At 43.9% G+C, this 25,067-nt stretch overlaps 2 protein-coding genes across 2 annotated transcripts in view; one reads left to right on the plus strand and one right to left on the minus strand.

The window, feature by feature from the left end:
* Window positions 1-7,040, plus strand: part of LETM2 (leucine zipper and EF-hand containing transmembrane protein 2) — a 67,732-nt gene extending 60,692 nt beyond the window's left edge. Inside the window, exon 7 of the mRNA XM_007934991.2 lies at window positions 6,993-7,040. Within this exon, the coding sequence (XP_007933182.2) occupies window positions 6,993-7,040 (48 nt within the window). The remainder of the gene's footprint in view (window positions 1-6,992) is intronic.
* A 1,168-nt stretch (window positions 7,041-8,208) lies between these two features.
* Window positions 8,209-25,067, minus strand: part of FGFR1 (fibroblast growth factor receptor 1) — a 75,322-nt gene continuing 58,463 nt past the window's right edge. Inside the window, exons 3-18 of the mRNA XM_007934993.1 lie at window positions 24,807-24,896; window positions 24,353-24,525; window positions 22,628-22,751; window positions 20,967-21,157; window positions 18,878-19,022; window positions 16,325-16,521; window positions 15,593-15,598; window positions 14,011-14,156; window positions 13,766-13,887; window positions 13,179-13,289; window positions 12,438-12,628; window positions 9,626-9,748; window positions 9,312-9,382; window positions 8,868-9,005; window positions 8,543-8,648; window positions 8,209-8,385 (exon numbers count right to left, since the gene is read on the minus strand). Coding sequence (XP_007933184.1) covers window positions 8,209-8,385; window positions 8,543-8,648; window positions 8,868-9,005; window positions 9,312-9,382; window positions 9,626-9,748; window positions 12,438-12,628; window positions 13,179-13,289; window positions 13,766-13,887; window positions 14,011-14,156; window positions 15,593-15,598; window positions 16,325-16,521; window positions 18,878-19,022; window positions 20,967-21,157; window positions 22,628-22,751; window positions 24,353-24,525; window positions 24,807-24,896 — 2,111 coding nt within the window. The remainder of the gene's footprint in view (window positions 8,386-8,542; window positions 8,649-8,867; window positions 9,006-9,311; window positions 9,383-9,625; window positions 9,749-12,437; window positions 12,629-13,178; window positions 13,290-13,765; window positions 13,888-14,010; window positions 14,157-15,592; window positions 15,599-16,324; window positions 16,522-18,877; window positions 19,023-20,966; window positions 21,158-22,627; window positions 22,752-24,352; window positions 24,526-24,806; window positions 24,897-25,067) is intronic.

Here is a 25,067-nt window from a genome sequence, read left to right on the forward strand (position 1 = left end):
GGCACTTGACTGCTAACCAGAAGGCTGGTGGTTCAAACCTACCAGCCACTCCTTGGAAGGAAGGTTGGGCAATCTACTTCTGTAGTGATACTGCCTCAGCAATCCAAGGAGGGGTCGCTATGAGTCGGGTCTGACTTGATGGCAAATAACAACAACAGTGGTTTCTTGCTCAAATCAAACTCCTGGATCCATTTAAAACAGTCCAAAGTTATTTGCCATTTTTAGACTGCCTTCAGGACCAAGGAAATCTTGGATTAGCACAATATCTCAGAACTAAATATGGGTTTTATAGTTATTGTTGATGGGCATAAACTCATTATCCAGATAGTGCTTTCTGGGTAAGAAAGACTTAGGAATTTAGAATAAAGTGACAAATTCCTAGGCATTTTATTGGTTGCTTTTTCACCTATGTTTTAAAAACTTCTATCATCCATATATACAAAATGAGAACAAGTAGCCTACCAGATTCCATAAAGAATAATTTAGAGACATCAAAGTGAATATAATTTTGGATTTACATAGCCTCTTTCATTCCAAAGTATGCAAAGAAATTTCTTAGTCCAAAAGAGTAGTTGTTGTTGTTATGTGCCATTGAGTCGGACCCGACTCATAGCATCCCCTCCTTGGGTTTCTGAGGTGGTATAACTATGGAAGTAGATTGCCCAACCTTCCTTCCGAGGAGTGGCTGGTGGGTTTGAACTGCCAGCCTTCTAGTTAGCAGTCAAGTGCCTTAGGTACTACACTACCAGAGCTCCCCAAAAGAGCAGCAGTATATATTTATTTCTCAAAGTTAATTAATATAATTCTTAGAGATAGGTCGGCTTTCTACTCTAAAATGTCACTGCCTCCCATTTCCTCCTGCTGTAGGAGCTTCTATTTAAGCAACACCTACTATCTCAATAAATTAAGCAACTTAATCAAGTCTTTATTATTTGACACTGAAAATTATGTTAATTTTGACTTCTTGTTATGTGCCGTCAAGTCAGACCCGACTCATAGTGACCCCTCCTTGGGTTTCTGAGGCAGTTATCACTACAGCAGTGGATTGCCCCATCTTCCCCGAGGAGTGGCTATAAGAAACTGATGAGTAATTGAGAAATGTCAACTTTTTTTTTTTTTTGAGACTAGGAGAAAAGGACCAGATTCGGGAAGTCAGTGGGTTGGTAATGACTGAGAATTTTAAACACTATGATATCTAATTAGAGTGTAACTTTTGTACAGAGGGTATCAAAAGATAAATATTAACTATTTCAGTGACATATTTCATGTTACCCATAAAGGGTGTAGTTGGAGGAGTCAGAGATTTAGTGGAAAGTAAATTGTGCTTCAACAGCGCCAACTAGTATAGAATTGTTTGTCTCAGGAAGAGTGGAAAGCTTATGATGATTGTTTAAAGTATTTCTCTTTCTAGGTTCCAAAGACTGATATTCCCATAGAACCATCTGCTTCCCCTGAATCTAAAAAGAACATGGTAGATTTTGCACCTCAACTGAAGGAAACAAAGGTTAGAAATTATTTTTCATTTGGTTAACTAGGTTAAAAAAATGAAAATAACATTCCAGACGATTTTCTCTATTTTAACTCCTTGAATGAAGCTGGATTTCAATACAATAGTGTTGCTTTATATTTCTTGTACTATTGGATCTGTTTCTATGAAAGTTCAACATTTGTCTGTATGTGCTTAGATTCCAGATCTGTCCTCTATTCCATGCTCTGGAATACAAAGTATATGTTAAAAGTTCCTGGTAGTCATGGATGTGACTGTAGATCTAATATACATTGTGTTTTAAATCAGTAATCCAACAACTCTGTTCTGATGTTTAAGGATGAAGAATTTATACAGCTCCCACCAGTTACATCATCATCACCCATAACACCATCAACACCTATTTCATTATCTAAAGGATCCATCACTTCTTCAAAAGAAGCTGTTAAGTATCTAAAAAGAAAATCCTTTCCCTTTAGTTATCTTTAAGGGTAGTTAAGAATCCAGAATTATAGTTACTGCAAAATCCTGCACATTTTTTTTCCCACTTCCAAATAAGTTGTAGGCTAAAGTTTAGTCATCTGATAACCACTAAATTTTTTTTATCTCAATTATCCAAAAATGAAAAGAAAAAAAAAAAAATTAACCAATGCAATTGTGTATCAAACTCGAGTTTAGTCTTGAGGCTAATTACAATATAGGCAGGTCCTTATTTTCTTCTGAGCCAGATGGAAATGGTTTCCATATGTTGTGTATCTTACAAGGGCCCCTGATTCAGGAAATACATTAGCAAGAAAACAATTTAAATCTTAGAAGTTCATGTAAGTAAGAATTACTTATCTGCCCACTATTCTCATTTGGGTGAAGGGATTTTGGGCAAGAACAAAAAACATGACACAAATAAACAGTGGGGGGGGGGTCATGGGAGAGTTGAACTGTGTAGTGCCTTTGCTGGGCCCTGAATGACTAAAAAAATAATTTGTGAACACAGATAGGTCATCTGGAAAATGTCCCAATGCACACAGGGGCCTTATTTGCATGCCTGTATTTCTATCACTAAGGTAAATTATAAACTCACATTTGACTTTGTAGTTTGTCATTAAGAAAACGAAAAGTAGCTCCTTAAGGAATTATATAGTCCCTGAGTGGTGCAAACAGTTAATGTGCTTGTCTATTAATGGAAAGATAGGTTTGAATTTACCCAGGGGCACCTAAGGGCCTAGGGATCTACTGAAAAACCAGCCATTGGAAAGCTGATGCTGTGAAGCACAGTTCTACTCTGACACCACATGGGGTACATATCTAATTGTGATCAGTGCCTAAAGTCCTTATGTTTTTAACCTAGACACTCCAGGCCAACTCACAAAACACATCCCAGAGCAGCAAGACTAGTTCAAAAGAAGCCTAAGGACCACTTGAGGATGAAGGTAACCTCTCTCCAGCTTCCTGCCCTCAGCAGTGGCATTCATAAAAGATCTCCCCATTAAGACTATCTGTGTCTGGTTTGGGATAGATGATCAGCCATTTAGTCCTTGGAGCAATCCTTTGAAGCCTTGTCACCATTCTGGATGTCAGCAGAGACCAAGTTCAGACCATTTAAAGAAATGTAACTGCAAAGTTCATTTCCAATGTAATACTATGCCATTCCACTAAACTTCACCAACTATACATATAGAGCCACTCCTCCCCCTAGTTGTTTTTGAACAGCTTCGTATTTGTACACATCCTGTAAAGAATGTTTTTACATAACGGAATCAGCTGGCACCAGTAAATAGTTGAAAACTCCAAAACTATTGTGAGAACACGTGACTAACCAACTTCTTCAGCGTGTTAATTAAGAACAGTGCCCTGGAAAACAAGTATCTTACGAGGCAGATGGATATACTCTCCAGTAAAGCCTGGATATGAAGAAGTTTCTTGGAGGAGAAAATGGAGTTAAACAGACTGGCAGTCAAAAAGGTTTGGCAGCTGGTTGGCTATTCTGAAAGACATCCCCTTCTCGGGCCTGCAGGAATCTGGGAGGCTGCCACTATTATAGCACATATGGCTTTCATTAGCCACCATTTTGCAAGGAAACATAATTAAGGGTTTTAGGCTTAACCATTTGTTTGTGTTGGGTGTATATTTTTCGAGCCTGTTTGTCTTTCACAAATAAGACTATTTGTTAGTCATAGGGGTTGTTAAAGTCTGATATAATCTCTTTGCTACCCAGTAACAAGTATTATGCTCAGATATTTATGTTTGGTGCTTTTAGTATCATCAATACCGAAAAACTTAACATAATAAACACATTGACATGCAGCTGACCAACAACTCCTTCTCTTGGGAAGAGGTCAGAAGGGAAAAGATATCTCAGGCTGTGAGTGACGAAATTAGATTTCTCTGAAATCGGAAGCAGTTAGTTGGGAGTCCTTTAGACCAAGTAAAACTTGAATCTGCTGTCTGAGATCACCTAAATGAAGATTGTCACCAGCACTTCATGGAGAGAATGTGCACTTTAAAATGTTTCCTAAACCTCTTCTCCATCAGAGAGTAAGCTCCACTGTGTACTGCTAATGAACTAGTTTCTTGATAATGACGAATCCCTACTGTGCAAATGCAGCATTCCAGAGGCTTGCCACTGGCCTAGCAAGGTGGTTCACAATAAATTTTCCCATTTTTAAAACAGTGTTTATTTTAATTAGTCTACATTTTAAGTGTTGAATGTGGGGAAGGGATCAGCTAGTTAACTTGCTTGGTCCTATTTAGCTGAGTGATTCATAAGTACTGTTGAGCTTTTCTACAATTCTTTCTGGCTTTCCCTATGAGCAGAGTGGTAATGGTTAGGTCAACAGGCTCCTGGTCACTTTTGGTCCCAATTGGCCTTCCCCTTTTCTTGCTGCATCTATGCATGGCTGCTAATCAGAAGCCACTCCTCGGAACTTCCATAGAGATACCACCTCAGAAACCCAAGGAGGGGTTGCTATGAGTTGGGATCAAATCGATAGCAGTGATTTTTTTTTTTAGTATGCATTTAAGGGAGTCCCTGGGCGGTGCAAATGGTTAAGGTACTGAACTGCTAACCAGAAAGTTATAAGTTCGAGTCTACTCAGAGGCCTTGGAAGAAAGGCCTGGGGATTTCCCCCAAAAAAATTAGCCATTGAAACCCTGTGGAGCAGAGTTCTACACTGACACATAGGATTGCCGTGAGCTGTAACTGACTCAACAGCAACTGGTACTGCTAGGCATATAAGACACTTTATGTATATCTGTTCCCATTCTTACAATAGTGGCTCAGAGAAGGCAAGACATTTCCTGTTTTCATCACTTAGGGTGCTTGGCTGCTGGATATAGCCCCATGCTGAAACCTAGCTAGCAGTGTTCTGGCAGATAATTAACCATCAGCTCACTGAGGTGGTGGAGGAAGGAAGCCTAATTCACAATGTCTGTGGATTCAAGTGATATATATACTCCTACTAAGCCCAACTTTAAGCTACTGACATATAATCACTGAACACAGAATTAGGAAGAGATAGGCACAGTCGGCTCTTGCGAATTGGCTCCAGCATAACCACCTCTAGCCTTCCTGGAGGAACAAAAGACAATTTAACCTCTAGTTGACTGTTCACTAAATGTATCACTTCCCTATGCCAAGACACATCTAGGAGGCAGTATCAATGGTCCTGTATATGTTCTTTCTTGTGGACATTCCCTGGGCCTAGTACTCATCAGCTGAGGGACTGGAAGGCTCTGCCAGGTTACGTCAAAGCTTCCTTCTGGTCCCTGCTTCCCCCAGGTACATATACCTCCACTCTGCCAGCTGCTGATACACTACCAGTTGTAATTTTTAGGCATTCTCTAAAACCCAACCTCAGTGATGTTTTAACTGGCTTGTGTCTCATACATAGAAGACAGTTCTGCTAGCACAGTATTGGTGGGTTAGCACTTCATACTTATGGACCTGCATTATGCCATGTCTAATTCTGCACTTTAGTCATTACAATGGTAATCACATTGGTGCTGTCAAATAAATGCAGTATAATGCTAAAACCTGAGGCTAAAGATTTCCTAGTCACTACCAGTGTACAGCTGTAGGTAAGCTCAGACTAATTGTAACTTTAAAGCAGAATGGGATAATACCTAATGTGACTGAGATCTTAGCCTGCTGGCTCCACCCAGTGGTGGCTGATAAGCACATCAATTTAATTATCATTGATGAGATAGATTTCTTGCACCGTCTGATGTTCAATCTTACTTACCTGAGATCAATACATTACATTAGCAGCGCCAGGGGACTGATGATCCCCAGCCTATGGCAATTAGAGAAGACGGAAAGGCAGTATTGATTAATACTGTGGTGATCCCAGATCCTAATCTTTTAACACCCAGGAAACTAGACATTCAGCACCTTGACAGCACAATGTCTTCATTAGATAAACTGGTTTCCTTCCCTCAAGAGACCCAATTTGGTCATCTAAGTAAAATGGCCATTTCATTTTCTCTCAGGTCAATCTCACTATCTTTTATTTGACAGCCAGTTCCGCCTCTGGGGAAATCTGTGGGTGATTTGAGTAGTAACAGCAAGGACATCACTTGTTATAAAAGTGACTTCTATTTCTCCAACACTTCTCCTCAAGGAACATAAAGCCCTTCAAAGATTCTCCATCCATTCACACAACACTGCTTCATGGTAGGGCCAAGGCAGAAATCATCAACACTATTTTACAAGGAAAGACAATACTATGAGGTCTCAAAGCAGATGGTTTTAAGAGCTAAAATGCATTTCCTGCTCAGTTTACCCAATTATGTTCTTTAAACATAAATGCAAATCGTAGTATGTTGACAGTTGCATATTTACAGAGAAACAAGGATAAAAGAGAATTTTACAATAGTGACCAACACTGCAGCTGCCAAAAATCACCTAGCTCAGAAAGGAAACTTAAAGCAGCAACCTCATTTTCCCTACAGAAATGAAAGCTTATTGGACTTATTTTTGTATTTAGCAGTAATATTCACCAACAGTTACAAAAAGTTAAGCTTTAAGCAGGGGAGTAGTAAGTTTTGCAATAACATAATTGAGAGCCAGAATCCACTTAGTGAATACAGTGATAACCAGCAGGTGGCAGAAGTAAATTTCCAAGTAGTCAAAAAACAAAAACATTCAGAGAATTTTTTTCCCTTTCCTGAGGGACGGGGTGGAGTTTGAACAGGAAGAACTATAGGAAGCCAAGATCTGTGATAGTCCCAACAAATGCCTTCTGGTCACATGGATATAGGAAGAATGATCTGGGGGAGGTAACAAATACAGACTAGGTTAGGAAAAATGAAGCAAGCGGCCTAACATGTAAGACAAGTCTTACGTGACCCAAGTTTTTTTCTCCCCCTTCCCTCACATGGAAGTACAGGCAAAATCACACCCATACGGACGGGGTAGACACATATCTGGATTTGAGTTTCTGCAGACCCTTGCTGAATAATCCTTAGCTTCCCGCTTAATCATTTGCACTCTACCCTTTGGCTTTCAAAGGTAGGCCCTAGCTCCTCTCTGACCCCTACTCCCAACAGCTTCCTATGAGGAAACAATCTGTTGCTGAGGGCTGCTGCAGCCTTGGCTCTCGGCCCAGCCCCCTGGTGGGAGGTTCCTGCCCATTGTGTGGGTGTCTTATTTTCCTGCCTTTCCAAAAGGACTGCAGAGGTAGGAACTCTGTCCCAGAGGTCTTTGTGAAGGACCTAAGAGGAAGAGGTTAGAAGGACTGCAGGAACCTTGCAGTGCCCATTGGACAAACACAGCCCCAGGGCCCACTGGTCTGCCTCTTTTCCAGTTGGCATTCTCTCCCTTTTCACACAGCTCATATAAAAATGAAGCAGCAGCAATTTTTATTGAGAAACCTAAACTGAAAATAGGTTTAGAACATAATTTAAAAAAATAAAACAGCAAAAGTAGCAAAAAATATATGACCTTTTTAAAAACATTTTCCTTTTTTCTTTGTTTTTAATATATAGCAACTGATGCCTCCCAGCCACCAGGAGCATCTTACCCAACGGGTAAATCTCTGGTAACAACCCTTTTAAAAAGACATGTAAATATATACTCAGATTTATACACTTTGTGTTTTCTTCATAGCTATGTACAAAGCCCCCAGTATGGGGCTGGGCCCCAGGGCCACAACACTGCTCCCAGTCTTTGCCTCACCATCCTCTGGTACCAGGTATTTGGTCAGCAAAGCAAATTAGTATTGGAATTAATAAGCCACTGGCACCATCTATCTGGAGCAGAGGTCGCCTTCAGTTGAGGCCCAAAGCACTGACCTCCCTACTGCTGTAGCCCTGAGGACAAGGCACCTGCCACCAGAATGCAAGGGGCTTATGGGTTAAGGTAAAGTAGACAAAACCAACACAAGGAAGCTCAGTAAGCTCTCTCTTGCATGCCTGCTTGTCTCCCACTCCCTACCCCTCCAGGCAGTGCTAGGTGGCAGGGAGGGGTCTTGGTCCAACATTTGGGAGGGAATGAAGTGGCCATCAGGAAGTACCTGCCTCTCTGCTCCTCTCTCACAAGCAGGTTGAGAGGAAGAGGAAGAAGAGAGGTGAACTCAGTGGGGTGAAGGCAGGCCACATAGGAAGGCCTCAAGCTGGCTCATGCCAGCAGGGAAAGGAAAAAAAGGAAAGGCAGTGAGTCCAGCAAGGAGTGGTGGGTGAGGGTTACAGTTGATGGAGTCTGGGGAGGAGGACAAGTGGGGTGGTAGTCAGCGTCGTTTGAGTCCGCCATTGGCAAGCTGGGCTGAATGTCGGGGCAGACAAGGCTCCTCAGGCAATGGCTCATGAGAGAAGACAGAATCTTCCCCTGAGGAGCAGGTAGAGCTTCGGGTGTCGGGAAAGCTGGGAGAGTATTGGTCCAGGGGCATTGACAGGTCCAGATACTCCTGTGACAGGAGAGATACAAGAGCAATGGATTAGGCATTCTCCCTGAAACAGTATTGACTCAGAGTTGTATCTAAAGAAAATGGGAATCCTGAAAGGTTCAAGAGAAAAGATGAAAGATTTGATGATGACTTGAGGTCTAGGCTGGGACAGCCTTACCTGATTGGAGGTCAAGGCCACGATACGGTCCAAGTCTTCCACCAGCTGCTTGAATGTAGGTCTTTGAGAGGGTACTGCATGCCAACAGTCCCGCATCATCATGTATCTGTGGCAGGATTGTAAAGCAGGGAGAGGAAAGACATAAGCGGAAAGATTAAAAATCTTACGGTGGAGGGCTTATGGAAAAAGTAACTAGAAGAGAACTGCTTTGTTTTATCTACATAATTGTAGGTCTGCTCCACCAAACACCCTGTTTTTGCATTTACTCTTCAGTCAAACCCATTCTTCCCCAAGTGCCTAGCCCATGCTATCATTTCATGCTTACAGCTCATTGGTGCAGTTACTGGGCTTGTCCATACGATGACCCTCCTTCAACAGCTTGAAAAGCTCCTCCACAGGCACGCCAGGATATGGGGAGCCACCAAGAGTGAAGATTTCCCACAAGAGCACCCCAAAGGACCACCTGTGGATGAGCACAGAGACATTGGATCTATAGGCACAGAATAGGCCAACCAATAGTCATTTCCGTCTCTCCTTCACCAGCAGGTCAGATACTCATCCCTGAACCTTCCCCTTCCTCTACTACCACAAGTCCTTAATTCTAAAGGAAACATCTGAGACAGTGCTGGCAAACAGGATAACCTTTCAACAGCTGAGAACAAAGTAAACGGATATATAAAAATATTTTTTTTAGTGTAAATGCAGAACTCTTATTGTATTGGATATTCTCTATTCCAAGTATTCCTGACAATTTTTATTTCAAACTCACACATCACTCTGGTGGGTGTAGATCCGGTCAAACAATGCCTCAGGTGCCATCCACTTCACAGGCAGTCGGCCCTACAGGTGGCACAGAGGAGAATGGAGGTAGCTTGGGTCCTGGGAAGGTCAGGGGTAAGTAGGGGGACAGGTGGGATTGGGTTTGTTGAGGGGCAGAGCGAGGTGAAAATTTTCAGCTACCACATTGTTTCTCAGGCCAATAACCTGCACTGGGTTATAGCAGAGAAATCTAAGTGGGAGAAAGCCTATTAGAAGAGAGCACTAGGCAGATGACGTAAGCACAGTGGTCTTGTTAGCACTTACATTGGTCGTCTTTTTATAGTAGTCAATGTGGTGAATGTCCCTGGCTAGGCCAAAGTCAGCAATCTTCATTACGTTGTCCTCTGTCACCAAGACATTCCTGGCAGCTAGGTCTCGGTGTATGCACTGTGGAGCAAGGAAGGGAGAGATGGGAGAGAGGAAGGTGAGATGTGGGTGAAGAACCGTAAGGCTTTAGGGCCTGACAACTGTAAAGCACACATTAGCACCCAATGGTTAGATTTACCCTCTGCTCCACCACTTGTTTTGCAGCCAGCAGGCAGACCTACTTACTTCTTGGGCCTTCTCCTTCCACATGAAGACTGGCTCCTGAACATTCTATTTCCCTCCTAGAATGTCTGCCTCCCTTCAGCCATTTAAAATCCTTCCCATCCCCTGGCTTCTCAATCACTTTAGCCAAACCTTTTTATTGGCCTCCTTTCCTGGACCTCCCAAATCATAGCTTTTTTTGTTGTTGTTGTTCAACATATTTAATGTAATATTATATTTAGGTTCTATATTTTGGGAATTTATTTTAATTGCTTTGTTGTCAAGAATATATACAGCAGAACATAACAGTTTCTACATGTACAATCAGTGACACTGACTACATTCTTTGAGTTGCGCAGTTCTTTTCGGGGTTGTTCCTCTCCATTAATATAAATTCACTGCCCTCTAAGTTACGTATCTAATCTTTTGAGTTGATGTTGTCAATTTAATCCCACATAGATGGATCTTAAAAGAGCACAGTGCTCAAGGCAGACTTCTTTTTAAGTTAAGCTAAATTACTGTTTGGTTTTAAGAAGAATTTAGGGGTATTTCTGGTTCAACGTTTAAAGATTATCTTAGGGCAATACTTTCAGGGGCTCATTTAGCCCCAATGGCTGTAGAAAATCTGGGATTCCTAAGAATCTGAAATTCTGTTCTACATTTTCTCCCTTTTGATCAGGATTCTTCTATGGAATCTTTGATCAAATTGTTCAGTAATGGTAGCAAGGTACCATCCAGTTCTGGTCTCACGACAAAGCAGGCAATTGTTCACAGAGGCAACTCCTAGCTTTTGGATTCACACTATGTAGTGCTAAACTTTTATGCATATGTTCAGATTGTATAGGTGGGTATATACTCTCAAGTCCCGGCTCACCAAGGCACAGCATAACCACTCTAGGCTAAGGCTCAAACAAAGTCACCATTTACCAAGCACCAAAAACTATACTTAACACTCTCATAGACATGATTTAATTTTATCCCATAACAATTCTATAGCAAAGGTAGTACTACTCTAATTTTGTATTTGAAGAAATACAAGATGTCAAGTAACTAGCCAAGGCTACATAGGATGTGGCACTGCACAGATTTTTTTTTAACCTAATTTAGCCTGTCCCCAAGACCACTACTAGGTCATACTGTTTGTACTGACTAAGGTTCCCAGAGTACCTAAAGTGGCACATGTGTTGCTGTTGTTGTTATGTGCTGTCAAGTCAGCCCTGACTCATAGTGACCCCTCCTTGGGTTTCCAAGGCAGTATCACTACGGAAGTAGGATTGCCCAACCTTCCTTCCGAGGAGTGGCTGGTGGGTTTGAACCACCAGCTTTCTGGTTAGCAGTCAAGTGCCTTAGCCACTATGCTACCAGAGCTCCCAAAGTGGCACATGTAGTTAGTGCTTAATTAGTCTGTAACTCCCACAACTAAATACCTTGAGGGACTGAGTCACTGGGCCTGCAGGCTCAGGACCATGGTTGCAGAGGACATCAAGCCCAATTGGCACAACATAGTACACAAAAACACTGTTCTACACTCCCACTTTGGTGAGTAGCAACTGGGTTCTTAAAACTTGTGAACAGCCCTCTAAGTTGCAACTAATGGTCTCTCCTTGTCCAGTGCAAAGAAGACAGAATGTCGTTGTTGTTGTTATGTGCCGTTGAGTCAGACCCGACTCATAGAGACCCCTCCTTGGGTTTCCAAGGCAGTATCACTATGGAAGTTGATTGATTGCCCAACCTTCCTTCAGAGGAGTGGCTGGTGGGTTTGAACTGCCAGCCTTCTGGTTAGCAGTCAAGTGCCTCAGGCACTATGCTACCAGAGCTCCCAGAAGACGGAATAAAAAAAATAAAAAACACATGGAAATAACTAGTCCAAAGGACTAATGGACCATGAGAACCTCAGCCTCCATGACACTAAGACCAGAACTAGGTGGTGTCTGGCTACCACTGCCAACAATTTGCAAAGTTATCAAGATTGGAGTTCCTGTATAGAGTGGAGAAAAAAATGTGGAACAAAATTTTAAAAAATAAATAAATAAAAAAGACCAGGATTACTGGTTGGAGAGACTGGTGAAAGTCCCAATATTATGATGCCAAGTCACCCTTTAGGCCTGGAATTGGATTCCTATGGCTAACTTTCAGCCAAACAATAGACAGTCCTATAAGCTGAACAACTACACTGGGGAGATGCAGTCCTTAAAACAATCAACCATAGGAGATCAGAAGGGCTTCATTTGCAAAGGCAGAAAACTAGGGAGGTAGGAATGCATAGGTAAGAAGGACAAGGGGAAAGGGTTAAGGACAAGGACACAGGGAAGAAGTAGGAATAGAGCTATTACATTGTGGAGATTGCAATCAGTGTCACAAAACAAACTGTGTATGAATTGATGAACGTAAAACAAAACTGCTTTATAAAATTTCACCCAAATCACAATAAACAGTTTTAAAAAATAAGTCTACAACTCGATCAAAGGATTCAAAGTCATAGGCTAGAGTACTAGGAGAGCTCTGTTCCTGCTATGACTTCATTCAGGGGAGCCTTTAGGTTCCACACCTTCTTGGAGGCAAGATACTCCATCCCTCTGGCCACCTGATAGGCACAGGATACCAGGTCCTTGGAGGAGAGCTGCTCCTCTGGGTTGTGGCTGGGGTTGTAACAGTATTCCAGCCCAGGAGGCCTCCGGGCCTGTAGATATTCCCGTAGGTTGCCCTTGGAGGCATATTCCACAATGACATACAAAGGACCTGGGGAGCACAAGGATGAAGAGACCATCACTGCAGGCAGGCAGGTAAGGCCATTTAGTTTCACCTCAAGGAACCTACAATCCTCACTGCACATCATGCTTTTGCTCCCTGATCCTAACCTCCTCTTTCCTGCTTTCTCTTCTGGGGACCAGGATTCATTCTACTACCCAAAGAAAAATCAGTAAAATAATTCTTCCCAATGTAGTCCAGGAAGTTCCCAAGCAAAGTTGAGAGAGAACACCCCTGTTCATATCTATGCACACTGCATGTGTGAATCTAAATGTCTCTATTCTCAGATGATACCAATAGGCATCAGCCCAGACCCTAAGAAATGCATTTCAACTCCTGCTAAGCCAGCCTCTCTTCTTAACCCCCTTCCCTAAGTATAGCTAAGAGATGCCTTCTCACTGATATGCCCAGGTAGGTGCATCCCCAAACCTGTTCAGGATCTTCTCCCTGACAGGCCCTGTTATTTGAGTATTAGGTCCAGGTTCCTGTCTCAGACCCTACTCCAGATGGGTTGGGAAAGCCAGTCCAGCTTGCCCCCTACCATCTTGCGTGCAGGCCCCTAGCAGGTTGATGATGTTCTTGTGCTTCCCAATCATCTTCATCATCTCCATTTCTGAGATCAGGTCTGACAGGTCTTTCTCTGTTGCATCCGCTTTAAACATAAACCAAAGAAGGGGATTAGCCTTATTTATTTTAGAAGGGAGGGAGTCAATAGAAAAGCCAAAGGAGAGGGGAGAGGGCACATGCCTGAGAAGTCTCTTTGCTCTGGGAGTTGCTTCTCTCCTCCCACCTCCCATCCAATTTCATTTTCCCTTCCCTCTCATGGGAGCAGTTGTTGCAAATATGTGGCAGTGAACAGGGTAGAGGATATGGTGAGAAAAATCAGTTAGTAATGAGATCTAGAATAAACAGCTGGCTACAACCTGAATTGACACAAAAGAACAAAAGTAAGACTATGGCAATCTCAGAGTGCAGAATGCCCCCTCCATTCCCAAGTATCCCTCAAAAGGCAGGGTAGCAGATATGAGCAATGGAAGAACACCAGAGAGGGTCCTCTTCTGGGCCTGAAGCCCACAGTTTGCTTGGAAAAGGAAGGGATTGTTTTTGCAAGGACAAAACATCACTTACACTTCAACATCTTTACAGCCACTTTGGTCACACGGTTGGGTTTGTCCTTGTCCAGCCCGATAGCCTCAGCCAACACCACCTGCCCAAAGCAGCCCTCTCCCAGGGGTTTGCCTAGAACCAGTCTTTTGGGGAAACAAAGAGTGGTGTTTATTGGGGCTGACACAATTGGTCTTAGTACCCACCATTCCCACAGTTAGAGTAACTATGAAGGTGTCTTCTCAAGTAAGTTCACATTAGAGCATTACCTGTCTCGAGGCAGCTCCCAGCGTGGGTCTTCAGGAAGCTCATACTCAGAGACCCCAGCCAGCATGGGGGTTCCACTGGAGGAGAGACGCGATGGCCGAACTAACAGAACCCCAGAGTTCATGGATGCACTGGAGTCAGCTGACACCTACAGGAAAGAGTGGGGTCACCCTTCTAGCAAGGAGAGGGGACAAGTGGCAGCAGATTCCTTCCAATTCCTCGCCAGGGATTTTCATCAATTGCAGAGGTATGTTTCTCTGTATTTGCACTTCTTTCGAAATGCAGAGTGGTTGGTGCAAAGACTTAAGGTAAGAAGAACTAAGTTCCAGGACTGACTTATTTCTGCCACTAACTAGCCTTTCTGGGCCTCAGTTTACTCACCTTTAAAATGAACAGACTAAATGATCTCTGAGTACCTCTTCTAGCTTGTCATTTTTATAACTTATTCTAATAACTCTAGTTTTGTCCCAATTCTTTACAAAAACCCTACCTTATGCCATAGATTCCTAACTCCTAAAGAACCTTCCAGAATCAGCACAGTATTCTGAGTGAACATAGTATTCACTTCTTTCCTAGGCCTTCACCTTCTGCATCATTTCCTTCCATGAGGAGAGAGTGGGCACACAGGAGAAAGAGGGTATTTTGGGACCTAACTCAGGTCCTCTCCTCTATCTGTTATCTTTTGCCCCTCTTACCAGCCCTGGAATGCATTCAAATACATGCTATCAGTTGTACATTCAGTCCAGATGGGGCTTTCTCCAGTCCATGTGCCAGGTGAGCAAGGGACTTAAAGTTGAAGTGTGATGAGATTAGAGAACTCAGGGGCTAGAACAGCTTTACATCTGACTCTGGAACACTTAGCTCAGGAAGATCCACTGACCCGAAGCCAGCAAACAAAGCCCAAAGCAGCAGTTTAGGGACAGTGGGGAGAAACTCTGGTGGCATAGTGCCTAAGGCATTTGACTGCTAACTACAAGGTTGGTGGTTCAAACCCACCAGCCCCTCCACGGAAGGAAGATGGGGCAATCTACTTCTGTAAAGATTTACTGCCTTGTGTTGTCAGTGACGGCAAGCATTGATCTACGGGTGGACAGATGTGTGGACATGCTGAATGATAAGATATGTTTATGCAGGGGGAGTGTGCCCATGACCATGTATAGGATTGGCAGACAATGTTTCTATATGTGTATTTGTATGTGATATAGGAGTGTCCGGGTATATAGCAGAACTGAGAAGGGGCAAGGTTGTAGTCACTTCTTGGCCACTGCCAGCTACCCTGAGGGAGTGAGCAGTTAGACCTGTGGGCTCAGGACCAAGGTTGCAGGGGACATCAAGCTCAACTGGCTAACATACTACACAAAAACACTGTTCTACATCCTACTTTGGTGAGTAGCGACTCGGGTCTTAAAAGCTTCCAAGCAGCCATCTAGATGCAACAATGAGTCTCTCCTCGTCCAAAGCAAAGAAGAATGAAGAAAATCAAAGATACATGGAAACAATTAGTCCAAGTGAATAGTAAGTAGACCATGCAATCCTTAACCTATATGACCATGAGACCAGAACTAGATGGTGCCCAGCTACCACTGTCAACTACTCAGAGGGGAATCAGTGCAGAAGATCTCAGATAGAGTGGGGAGAACAATGTGGAACAAAACTCAAAATCACTGGGGGGAAAAAAGTGGGAGGGGGGCAGAGCAGGTTTTCTGGTCTAAAAAAGCAGGGAAGGGGGGCCAGATTTTCTGGTCTGATAGAGCCTGGTAAAACCCCTGAGACTAGGGGCCCTAAATGCCCTTCAGGTCTAGAATTAAACTCACTCCTGTGGCTTCCAGTCAAACAGCAGACAGGTATATAGGGTGAATATTTATATCAGGTAGATACACTCCTTGGAGCCATCAATTGTGGAAGAACAGAAGGGCAGTGTTTGCATAGGGAGACAGCTCGCGGGGGCAAGAGTGCATGAGTGGGAGGAGCACAGAGAAGAGTTCACTATGGGGAGAAGTGGGAAGAGAGATTTTACATTGTGGGAATTGCAGTCAATGACATGAAACAAAATGTATATGAACTGCTGTGTGGAAAATGAGTTTGCTCTGTAAACTTTCACCCAAATCGCAATAAAAATTAAAAAAAAAAAAAAAAATTATCACCTTGGAAACCCAATTGGGGTTGCTGTGAGTCGGAATCGACTTGATGGCAGTGAGTTTAATTTTTTTTGTTTGGGGAGGACAGGGAGCTACAGGTCCCGAGATAAGCCCCTGGAGGAGGCCTGGGAGAGTAGGTGGTGCTGAGCGTGCAAATCCCCCATCTACTTTCTGTTACCTGTCTGCGCAGAGGGATGCTCTTAGCCAGCTTGTGCACGGCCATCTGGCTGTGGAAATCGCTCTTCTTGGTGCCACTCTTCATCTTGTAGATGATGACAGATCCCACCATGCAGGAGATGAGGAAGGCCCCCGTACAATAGATGATGATCTCCAGGTACAAGGGTGAGGTCATCACTGCTGGTCTCTCTTCCAGGGCTGAGTCAGTGTGAACAGAGTGTTAGCAGGTTCTGGGGACCTGGGATACTATGGCCCCAGCTCCATAAGAAAAACAACACCCATCTCCTTTCCCTTGGGAATTTTCAGGGCCAAGTCAGGTCCTGGCTAAGATTGATATTTTGGCACTGATGGGATCAGACATCCTGTGATCTTTAAAGCTTCCTTATTCTGATTTGAACCCAGCAGGAGGGATGAATTAGACACAAGTCCCATCCTTATTAATTCAGGAGCCCTCCTTGTTCAGCTAGACTGCTGGTACCAGGTATCCTGCAAGTGAGAACTAAGGCTTTACTTCTGAGACCCTCTCTGTCTCCTTATGGAAAAGGTGTCCCTTCTCTACACAGCCTCAGTGTTGTATACAAACACCTGTAACATAGGAATAGATGGTTTATGAATTCTTTGCCCTGAAGTCCGTAAGTTCCTTGAGGGCAGGGATGGCAGGTACATTGTTATGTCTGTATGCCACCATACCTTGTATATAGTGGCACTCACAGAATGAGAACCAATGGAGGGGAAGAGTCTAACCTGACGTTTCTACCTTCCATCTATCATCTATCAGGCAGGTCTAATAGGTAAATATTTACACCTATCTAAACCACAACCAAGGAGCTCTGGAAGCATAGTGCCAAAGGCACCTGACTGCTAACCAGAAAGCTGGCAGTTCAAACCCACCAGCCACTTCTCAGAAGGAAGATGGGGCAATCTATTTCCATAGTGATACTGCCTCGGAAACCCAAGGAGGGGTCGCTATGAGTCGGGTCTGACTTGACAGCACATAACAAAAACAACAACAAATGACAACCAAAACCTATTTAATTTTTAAATATGTTTGGACTATTCTAGATAGGAGGAGGAAAAAAAAGCATTTTCATAAGTCTTAAGAATTCTACTCACAGGTCCTAACTCCTGAAACTTACAAAAGAAGTGTGTGTGTGTTCATGTGTGTATTTAGGGGCTTGTTTTATTTCTTCTCCCACCTTTCATTTAGAATTAATGCCCATTCCCACCAGAAGCCAACTCAGTTCAATCCATTTTTTCCTTTAACATGAGATACTGGGAGGGTTTACATCTCAGCACACAGAGTGACCAGCTTCTTCACAGAACATTCCTTGCCCCACCAATGTGAATGCCCCTCTACTCTCTACAGGTCTCCTCCCATTCTTCCCCTTTCAAACACACCAGCCAGCCATGGAGTCAGGCACCCCTCTGAACCTTCCCAGAGAGACACAAGGTATAGTCTCAGACTTAGCCTGGAAGATACCTTCCCACAGCCTGACAAGGAGACTGCAGAGCTGATAAAAGGGAGAACTGTTTCTGGTTTTTTTTTTTTTTTCCCTTTCCCCAATGTCAAGAAACAAAGACAACTAGTTGGGAGTACATGGGAAGCACAAACGGAACAAGGACAGTGACAATGACAAAAACAGAACTCTTCTCTGCCTCAAGGAGGGGCATTATCAGACTCTGTCAGGCAATCAGGGCAGTGAGAGAAAGAGAAGGAAGAGAAAGGAAGGCAGTGTGAGCAGTAACAACAACAGAATAGCATCCAGACCCACATGCAGGACTCAGAGAAGCAGCACCAACCACCTCTGACCCTGCAGTCACCATCCCACCACCCTGAGCAAGCTGTAGGCTCCTTCCTTCCCAGCATAACACGCATACCTTCCCTCTTGGCAGAAGAGAAATGTCAGTAGTCAAAGAAGATAAATGGGGACATCAAGCCCTCTGCTACTGCCTTGAGACAGGCTTTTTTTTTTTCAGCAGCTGAAGCTCACCTGTCTAGGTAGAACCTCTCCAAAGTCAGACAGCAACAATATAGAAGGTTAGGCTAGGGGTGTTGCTTGCAAGCAGCAAAGCCCTTGTATTGAGGGTCTGTATTCAGTTAGGAAAGGAATATGATCTTTTTAAGATTCTTGGGTCTGGCAAAAAGGATCATACAATTCACTTAGTCCTCAGCAACAAGCAGATGAGGCAAGTCTGCTGGATACAAGGATGGAAGGAGCCTGTCCTGAGAAGCGCCGGCTGCACATTAAATCCAGATCCCACGCATGCATTGCATTGGCCAAGGGGAGAGCCAGATGCAGGTATACAGGTGGGAGGCCTTCATGTTCCTGCAAAACTAGGAAGGCTCCTATGTTGGACCAGAGGATTCAACCCTCAAGGTCGGACAAAATGCTGGAGCAGGACAGGGCACACAAAAAGCAGGGAGCTGCCTGCTGGCCCATGAAACCCATTCCTCCACCTCCCCTGGCTCTGTGTCTACCCTAGTCCTGCAATGCATGCTCCCCCCGTGCCCACGGCGAGGGCAGGACATCGAGAGGAGAAGTACAGTGTATACCTTCCAGAACGGTCAACCATGCAGAGTGATGGGAGAGTCCGATAGAGTTACCCGCCAAGCATGTATACTCCCCCGCGTCCTCAAAGGAGACATTCCTTAAGTGAAGCACTTCCATCTCTTTGTCGGTGGTATTAACTCCGGCAGTCTAGAAGAGACAACGGAAGCAAAATGGACAAGCACAGGACATGAGACCTCTAAGAGACACAGAGAAAGGGAGGGAGAAAGAGAAGGGGGAGAAATCAGAGGAAGAAATGTTCCCCAGCGTCTCCTTTGCAAAAAATGAACAAACAAAAACCACCAGGCAGCGAGACCTGTTAGAGAAAGAGAGTAAGACCCTGAGGGAGGAACTCCAGCAGACCTGAGAAGATGATGGCTGGTTATGACCCTTCACCAGACGCTGTAGCCCCTGGCCCATCCAAGCATGCGGGCAGTGGGCAGCATGGAGAAATGGGGCCTGGTGGGTAGGGGGCTGTTTGGTTTCAGGTAAAGAGAGTCAGAGGGCACACACAAGAGGGAGGGGAGAGGGGTACAATGTCTCTCTCTCACACACACACATACACACACACAGAGGGAGCACTTGGTCCTTTCTCTTGCCCACCACTCAAACCTGCAATCTTAAGTATCATTTGTAATGAAGCAAGACTGTGCACCCACAAGTATGTGTGCGCGTGCATGTGTGCACACGCACACACACACACAGCTGAGGAACACACATAAGGCACAAAGGGAGCCAACAGAAACCAACATAGTACCAAACCAAATCAGCCTCCCAAGCCAGGCATTTTTCCATGGCTCTGGGCACTAAAGATATATAGTAGGATAACAGGGAGAGTTCTGCGCTGGTTCCCCAACCTGCCCCAGCAGCAGGGGCCTAAATCAAACTCCCAGCACAGGGCCCCGTCCAGCTCCCCATTACCTTTTGCCACTGGTCTGGTGACAGTGAGCCACGCAGACTGGTTAGCTTCACCAATATAATTGGAAACCTTACACACATACTCCCCGCTCTGGGCCTCTGTCACATTGAACAGGGTCAGCACCTCCGCATCCGAGCTATTAATCCCCGAATGCTGGAACAAACCAACGACACACCAGTCAATTGGGCAAATACTGAGATGTGGCCATACTCTGCTCCCATGTTATTTTAAGGCAGGCCCAGGGAGCCTTAAATTTAAATTCAAGGCAAGGGAGACATTAAATGAGATTTGGCATCTTTTCCTTTTTAGGAGGACAAAGCAAATTCACTTCAAAAACCTCTGACTGAAAAATATTTTTTTTTAAAAAAGCACTACCCCAAATCAAATGTCCTGTTAGTGTGTTATACCTGCTCCTCCGGGACTAGGGCGGGGATTGTGAATGAAAAGAGTGCCCATGATGTAAGGCCACAGGCCCATTTGCTACAGAGCATTTTCAGTACCAGTAGGAAGAAATGGGATGGCCAGTAAATCTTGGGGACAGCCACGCCAGGGGAGGATAAGGTCTAACTCTGGGACAAGGAGGTAAACAACTTTCCCAGCTCTTGGTTACTTCCTGTTGCAAGATCCACTGGAGATTTAGGCAATTACCTTCCCTGGATTAATGGAGCATTCAGGGACAGTGAGTCTGGGAGTGAGAGGAAAAAGGAAGAGAATGCCATTACTCCTGACACTACTTAGAATTTATATGTGGCATTTGCTTTTCCAGTTCCACCAAACTATGCCTTTGTCATGTATCCCACCTGTCAGAAAGAACATAACTCGGGAAGCAGGGCAGAGGCTAGGAAAAGTTTGTTGGAAAGGCCTTGATCCTAAGCAACAAACACGATGGAGCTCAAATGTTTTCCTGTATTTGACCCAAAAGCCCCAGCAAAATCACTCTCAAAGCTTTTTAGAGACCAAGCATTGCACTGCCCACTCCCCCATTCCTCTGTTCCCATCCCACTTTCACTTTGTGATCTGTCCCTAGTCCTGGGGAATGTGCCTAGGCCCCTATTAATGTGGAGTGTGGCCTGAAGGGTGAGGGATGCATCCCTAGTGTGGGTGCTAAGGCTGATCATAGGACTTGAGCCCTCTTTCCCAGCACACTGTTCCACAGAGACTGAAACCAAGATTACCTTTAAGATCTGGACATAAGGCAGGTTGTCTGGACCAATCTTACTCCCATTCACCTCGATGTGTTTTAGCCACTGGATGTGGGGCTGTGGGTCACTGTATACCTTACACATGAACTCCACATTGCTGCCCAGGGCCACTGTCTTGTTGGCAGGCAACCCTGCCTGCAGAATGGGTCGGTGAGGGGACCGCTCTGTGGAGGAAGGGAGAGGAGAGGTTGGTCAGAACCCACTGTGGTTCTCAAACATATACCCTGGCTCATATGACCTAGACTATGAGAGAGGCCCTGTGCCTTCCCAGGGATGTGCAGTGCTTCCCAGCATCCTTGCTGAGCCCCGGGCCCATGAATCTGAGCTAAGACAAGGGACAGATCTTCTCAGATATTCCCCTCTCCTCAGACCCTGAGAGCTATCAGGAACCTCCTCTCCAAGGCAATGCATCCACTTAGGAAGTCTCTTTGCTTTAATAGGAGCAGAGTGGTTAAAGCATTTGGCTGCTAACCAAAAGGTCAGTGGTTCGAACTTACTAGCCATGCTATGGGAAAAAGATGAGGCAGTCTGCTTCCGTAAAGATTTACAGCCTTGGAAACCCTATCAGGCAGTTCTACTCTGTCCCATAGAGTCACTGTAAGTCAGAATCAACTCAATGGCAGTGGGTTTGGAAATGGTTTTGGGTCTTGTCTTAATGGAGACTCCTATAATTCAGTCATGCTGCCAGGCTCCAGCACAGCCTACTTCTTAACTAAAATCAGACTCACTTAGATTTTGCTATTCATAGTGTAGTCCAGGAGCACCAGTATCATTTAAGGAGCTTGCTCAAAATGCAAAATCTAGGCCCCCACCAAAGCCCTGCTGGACCAGAATCTTTTTTTCAACCATTAAAAACAAAAAAAAGAATGCTCGCTGTGAAATTCTTTACTTTAAAATCTCCAGATAACGAGATTCAGAATGGCTAGAAGGAATAGGCTACGATACTGTCACTTAGAAGTACGACATTCTGCCTAGTGTTTCATGTGATGCCCTGGGGTCAGCACAAACTCAGCGTGCTGCATTAGCAAGCACCTGGTCTCTCCAAGCTTCAGCTTATTCTTTCATACAGCTGGGATAATAGCGCCTACCTTGCAAGGGTGCCACAACAATCACATATTGCTGAAATTCATTAAGAAAGAGCTAATATTATGCTAATTTAACTACACTACTCCAGTCACATTTCAGAAGAAACTAGTTAACAGTACCTTCTATTGAATAGTGTGCAAATTGCTTTGAGACACATGACCATCTGATGCTCATAACTCTATTTTACAGAAAAGAAACCAGGGCCATCAAATTGGTTCAGACTCATGGCAATCCCACGTGTGTCAGCATAGAACTATGTTCCATATAGGGTTTTCAACTGCTGATTTTTTCCTAAGAAGATGGCCAGGCTTTTCTCCCAAGACACCTTTGGTGTACTCGAACCCCCAACCTTTCAATTAGCAGCAAGTGAGTTAACTGTTTGCACCACTCAGGGGCTCCTACAGAAAAGTGAGGCTCAAAATAGGCAAGCAACTGTTCAAGTGAGTGTCACAATGCTATCCCTAGGTAAACCTGGAAGCCATACCTGTTTATAAACACCCCTACTCTTTCCTCTAAGCTCTACACTTCTATTGTCTTTGCATTCTTACCCACAACATCGAGCTGGTAGGTGTGATTAATGCTGCCATACTCATTCTCCACAATGCAGGTATAGTTGCCTTTATCAGAGGGCACCACGGAATCCATTATGATGCTCCAGGTGGCATAACGGACCTAAGGGGGGAAATGACAAGGGCTCTATTGAGGGTCTGGAGGAAAGTCAAGACAGAACCCACATGGTGTTGTTGGTACCCTGGGGCACTTACACCTCCAAATCAGAGCACAGCAGCATATGGCCCCAACCTTCTGAAAGTTAGCCAAGCGAGTTCTACCCTCAATCCATTTACAATCAGAAAGAACATATCACGCAACCCGACAGATGAATGGAATGAACTCTGCAAGTCTTCATGATAGCACTTAAGACCACCTATGATCTGTTACAAATTCTCCCAAATATACCAGGAAATTTCCCAATTCTGTATTCTGTACCTGGAATAACTCTCCTGCCAAGATTCTGGTCCTATTTGCCTTTGAAATCTCATTTAAAAACCATCTTCTCCAGTCCAATCTCTGGTCAGACTTGTTCTCAACTTTCCCTCTGTACCTCTAACGTCTCGTGTGTATCTCTACTGAAGAACTTATCACAATCTGCTTTTTATGGTATTTGCGAATGTATGTATTTGCCCTCCTATTAGACTAGAAACTCTTTATGGTCAGCAATGTTGTCTTGTACTATCATAGCACAGTGCTCTGCAGACAGCAAGTGCTTGATGCATTCATTTAAAATGTTTCTCTATGTCTCCTGTTCTTGCACAAGATTACTGAGCAAAGAGCTAGGTGAGATGAGAAAGAAACAGACCAAAAGCATAATCAGAGACTTTGAAGAAGGGATTGCAATGAAGATGTTCTTCCTATAGATACGAAGTGGCAAAATGCATGAACAGACAATTTACACTTAGGAAATGAAAATGGCTTGTTAACATACAAAAATTTGAACTTCATTAATAAGTGGAAGAATGCACAAGAGAACAGTGTGATACTTTCATCCAACAAACTTGCTAGCAAAGGTAAGTGAACGTGTCATTCATATATTCTGCTCTGGGAGACTGAATTGATTTTCCTTTCAGGAAATTAATTGGGTAATGTGCATAAAGCGTTTTAAAAATGTTTATACCCTTAATCTAGTAATTTTACCTCCAGTCATTTGGCTGCTAACCAGAAGGCTGGCAGTTTAAACTGACCAGCCACTCCTTGGAAGGAAGGTTGGGCAATCTACTTCCGTAGCAATACTGCCTCGGAAACCCAAGGAGGGGTTGCTATGAGTCAGATCCGACTCTACAGCAGTGAGTGTGTTTGTTTGTTTTTAATCTGTCCTAAGAAAAAACATTTAAAAATGTTGACAAGGATAGGAGTACAAAGCACATCACTGCAACATCATTTATAATAGGGAAAGACAGATAATTGCTAATATCATAAAACTGTTAATTTAATTATGGGGTATCTTTATAATGGAATGTTATGCAGCCATAAAAAATTATCTTTCAAGTACATGGCAAAGACTTACGTTATAATGTTAACAGATGACAAGAAAGTGATTAACTATGTAAAAACCATATGCATAGAAAAGACTGAAAAAAATTTTTTTTTTTAATTTAAAACATTTAAAAAATGCATTACTTCTATAGTCAGAACACATTGTTTAAGACAATTATAAGGATACACTACCTCAGCTTCTCCTGTTCCTCTTATTCTAACTTTTATACGTATACACTTACCTTGTAGCCTCCAATCCTGTGGTCAGGTTTGAATTCTTTGCCGTTTTTCAACCAGCGCAGTGTCGGGTTAGGGGTCCCACTGGAAGGACATTTGAACTTCACTGTCTTGGCGGCTGGCACTGCATGCAATTTCTTTTCCATCTTTTCTGGGGAAGTCCAATATGGAGCCACAGCTGTCCAGGGAAAAGCCAACACAGACAAGCAAAGGAGGCTGGTCAGCCTCTGGAGCCAAGACCCAGAGGTGCCCCGCCCTCTTGTCTACACCTGTGAGTGCCCATAACATTCACAGGGACCACTGTACCACTGTGAACCCCATAATTTAATTAGCAGTCAAGCATTATCACCACTATCACTCTCTTCTTCCATTCTCCAAACCAATGTCTAAGCCTCCCCTTTCCCTCTCAAACCCAATTCCCAGGCCTGGAGGGCAGTAAAGTAGGAAACAGTGTCTCACGCATACGGTTTGGTTTGGTGTTGTCTGTCTCTTTCTCCTCGGAAGAGGAGTCATCATCGTCATCATCATCCTCCGAGGAGGGGAGAGCATCTATGGGAAGAAGAGGGAGGCACTGATGTCTCTCCAAGGGAAAAGGGGTTCTCTAGATTTCCATCCATATCAACAAGCACCCCATAAAGGCCAGTCCTACCACACAGTCTGCAGCTGCCAATAAACTCAGACACTCCTCCCCTTAATGACAGTCCCACTGTTCCCTTAGTG

The sequence above is a fragment of the Orycteropus afer genome, unplaced genomic scaffold, assembly GCF_000298275.1.
Source record: "Orycteropus afer afer isolate SDZICR_OR568_19922 unplaced genomic scaffold, OryAfe1.0 scaffold00024, whole genome shotgun sequence".
Taxonomy (NCBI): Eukaryota; Metazoa; Chordata; class Mammalia; order Tubulidentata; family Orycteropodidae; genus Orycteropus; species Orycteropus afer.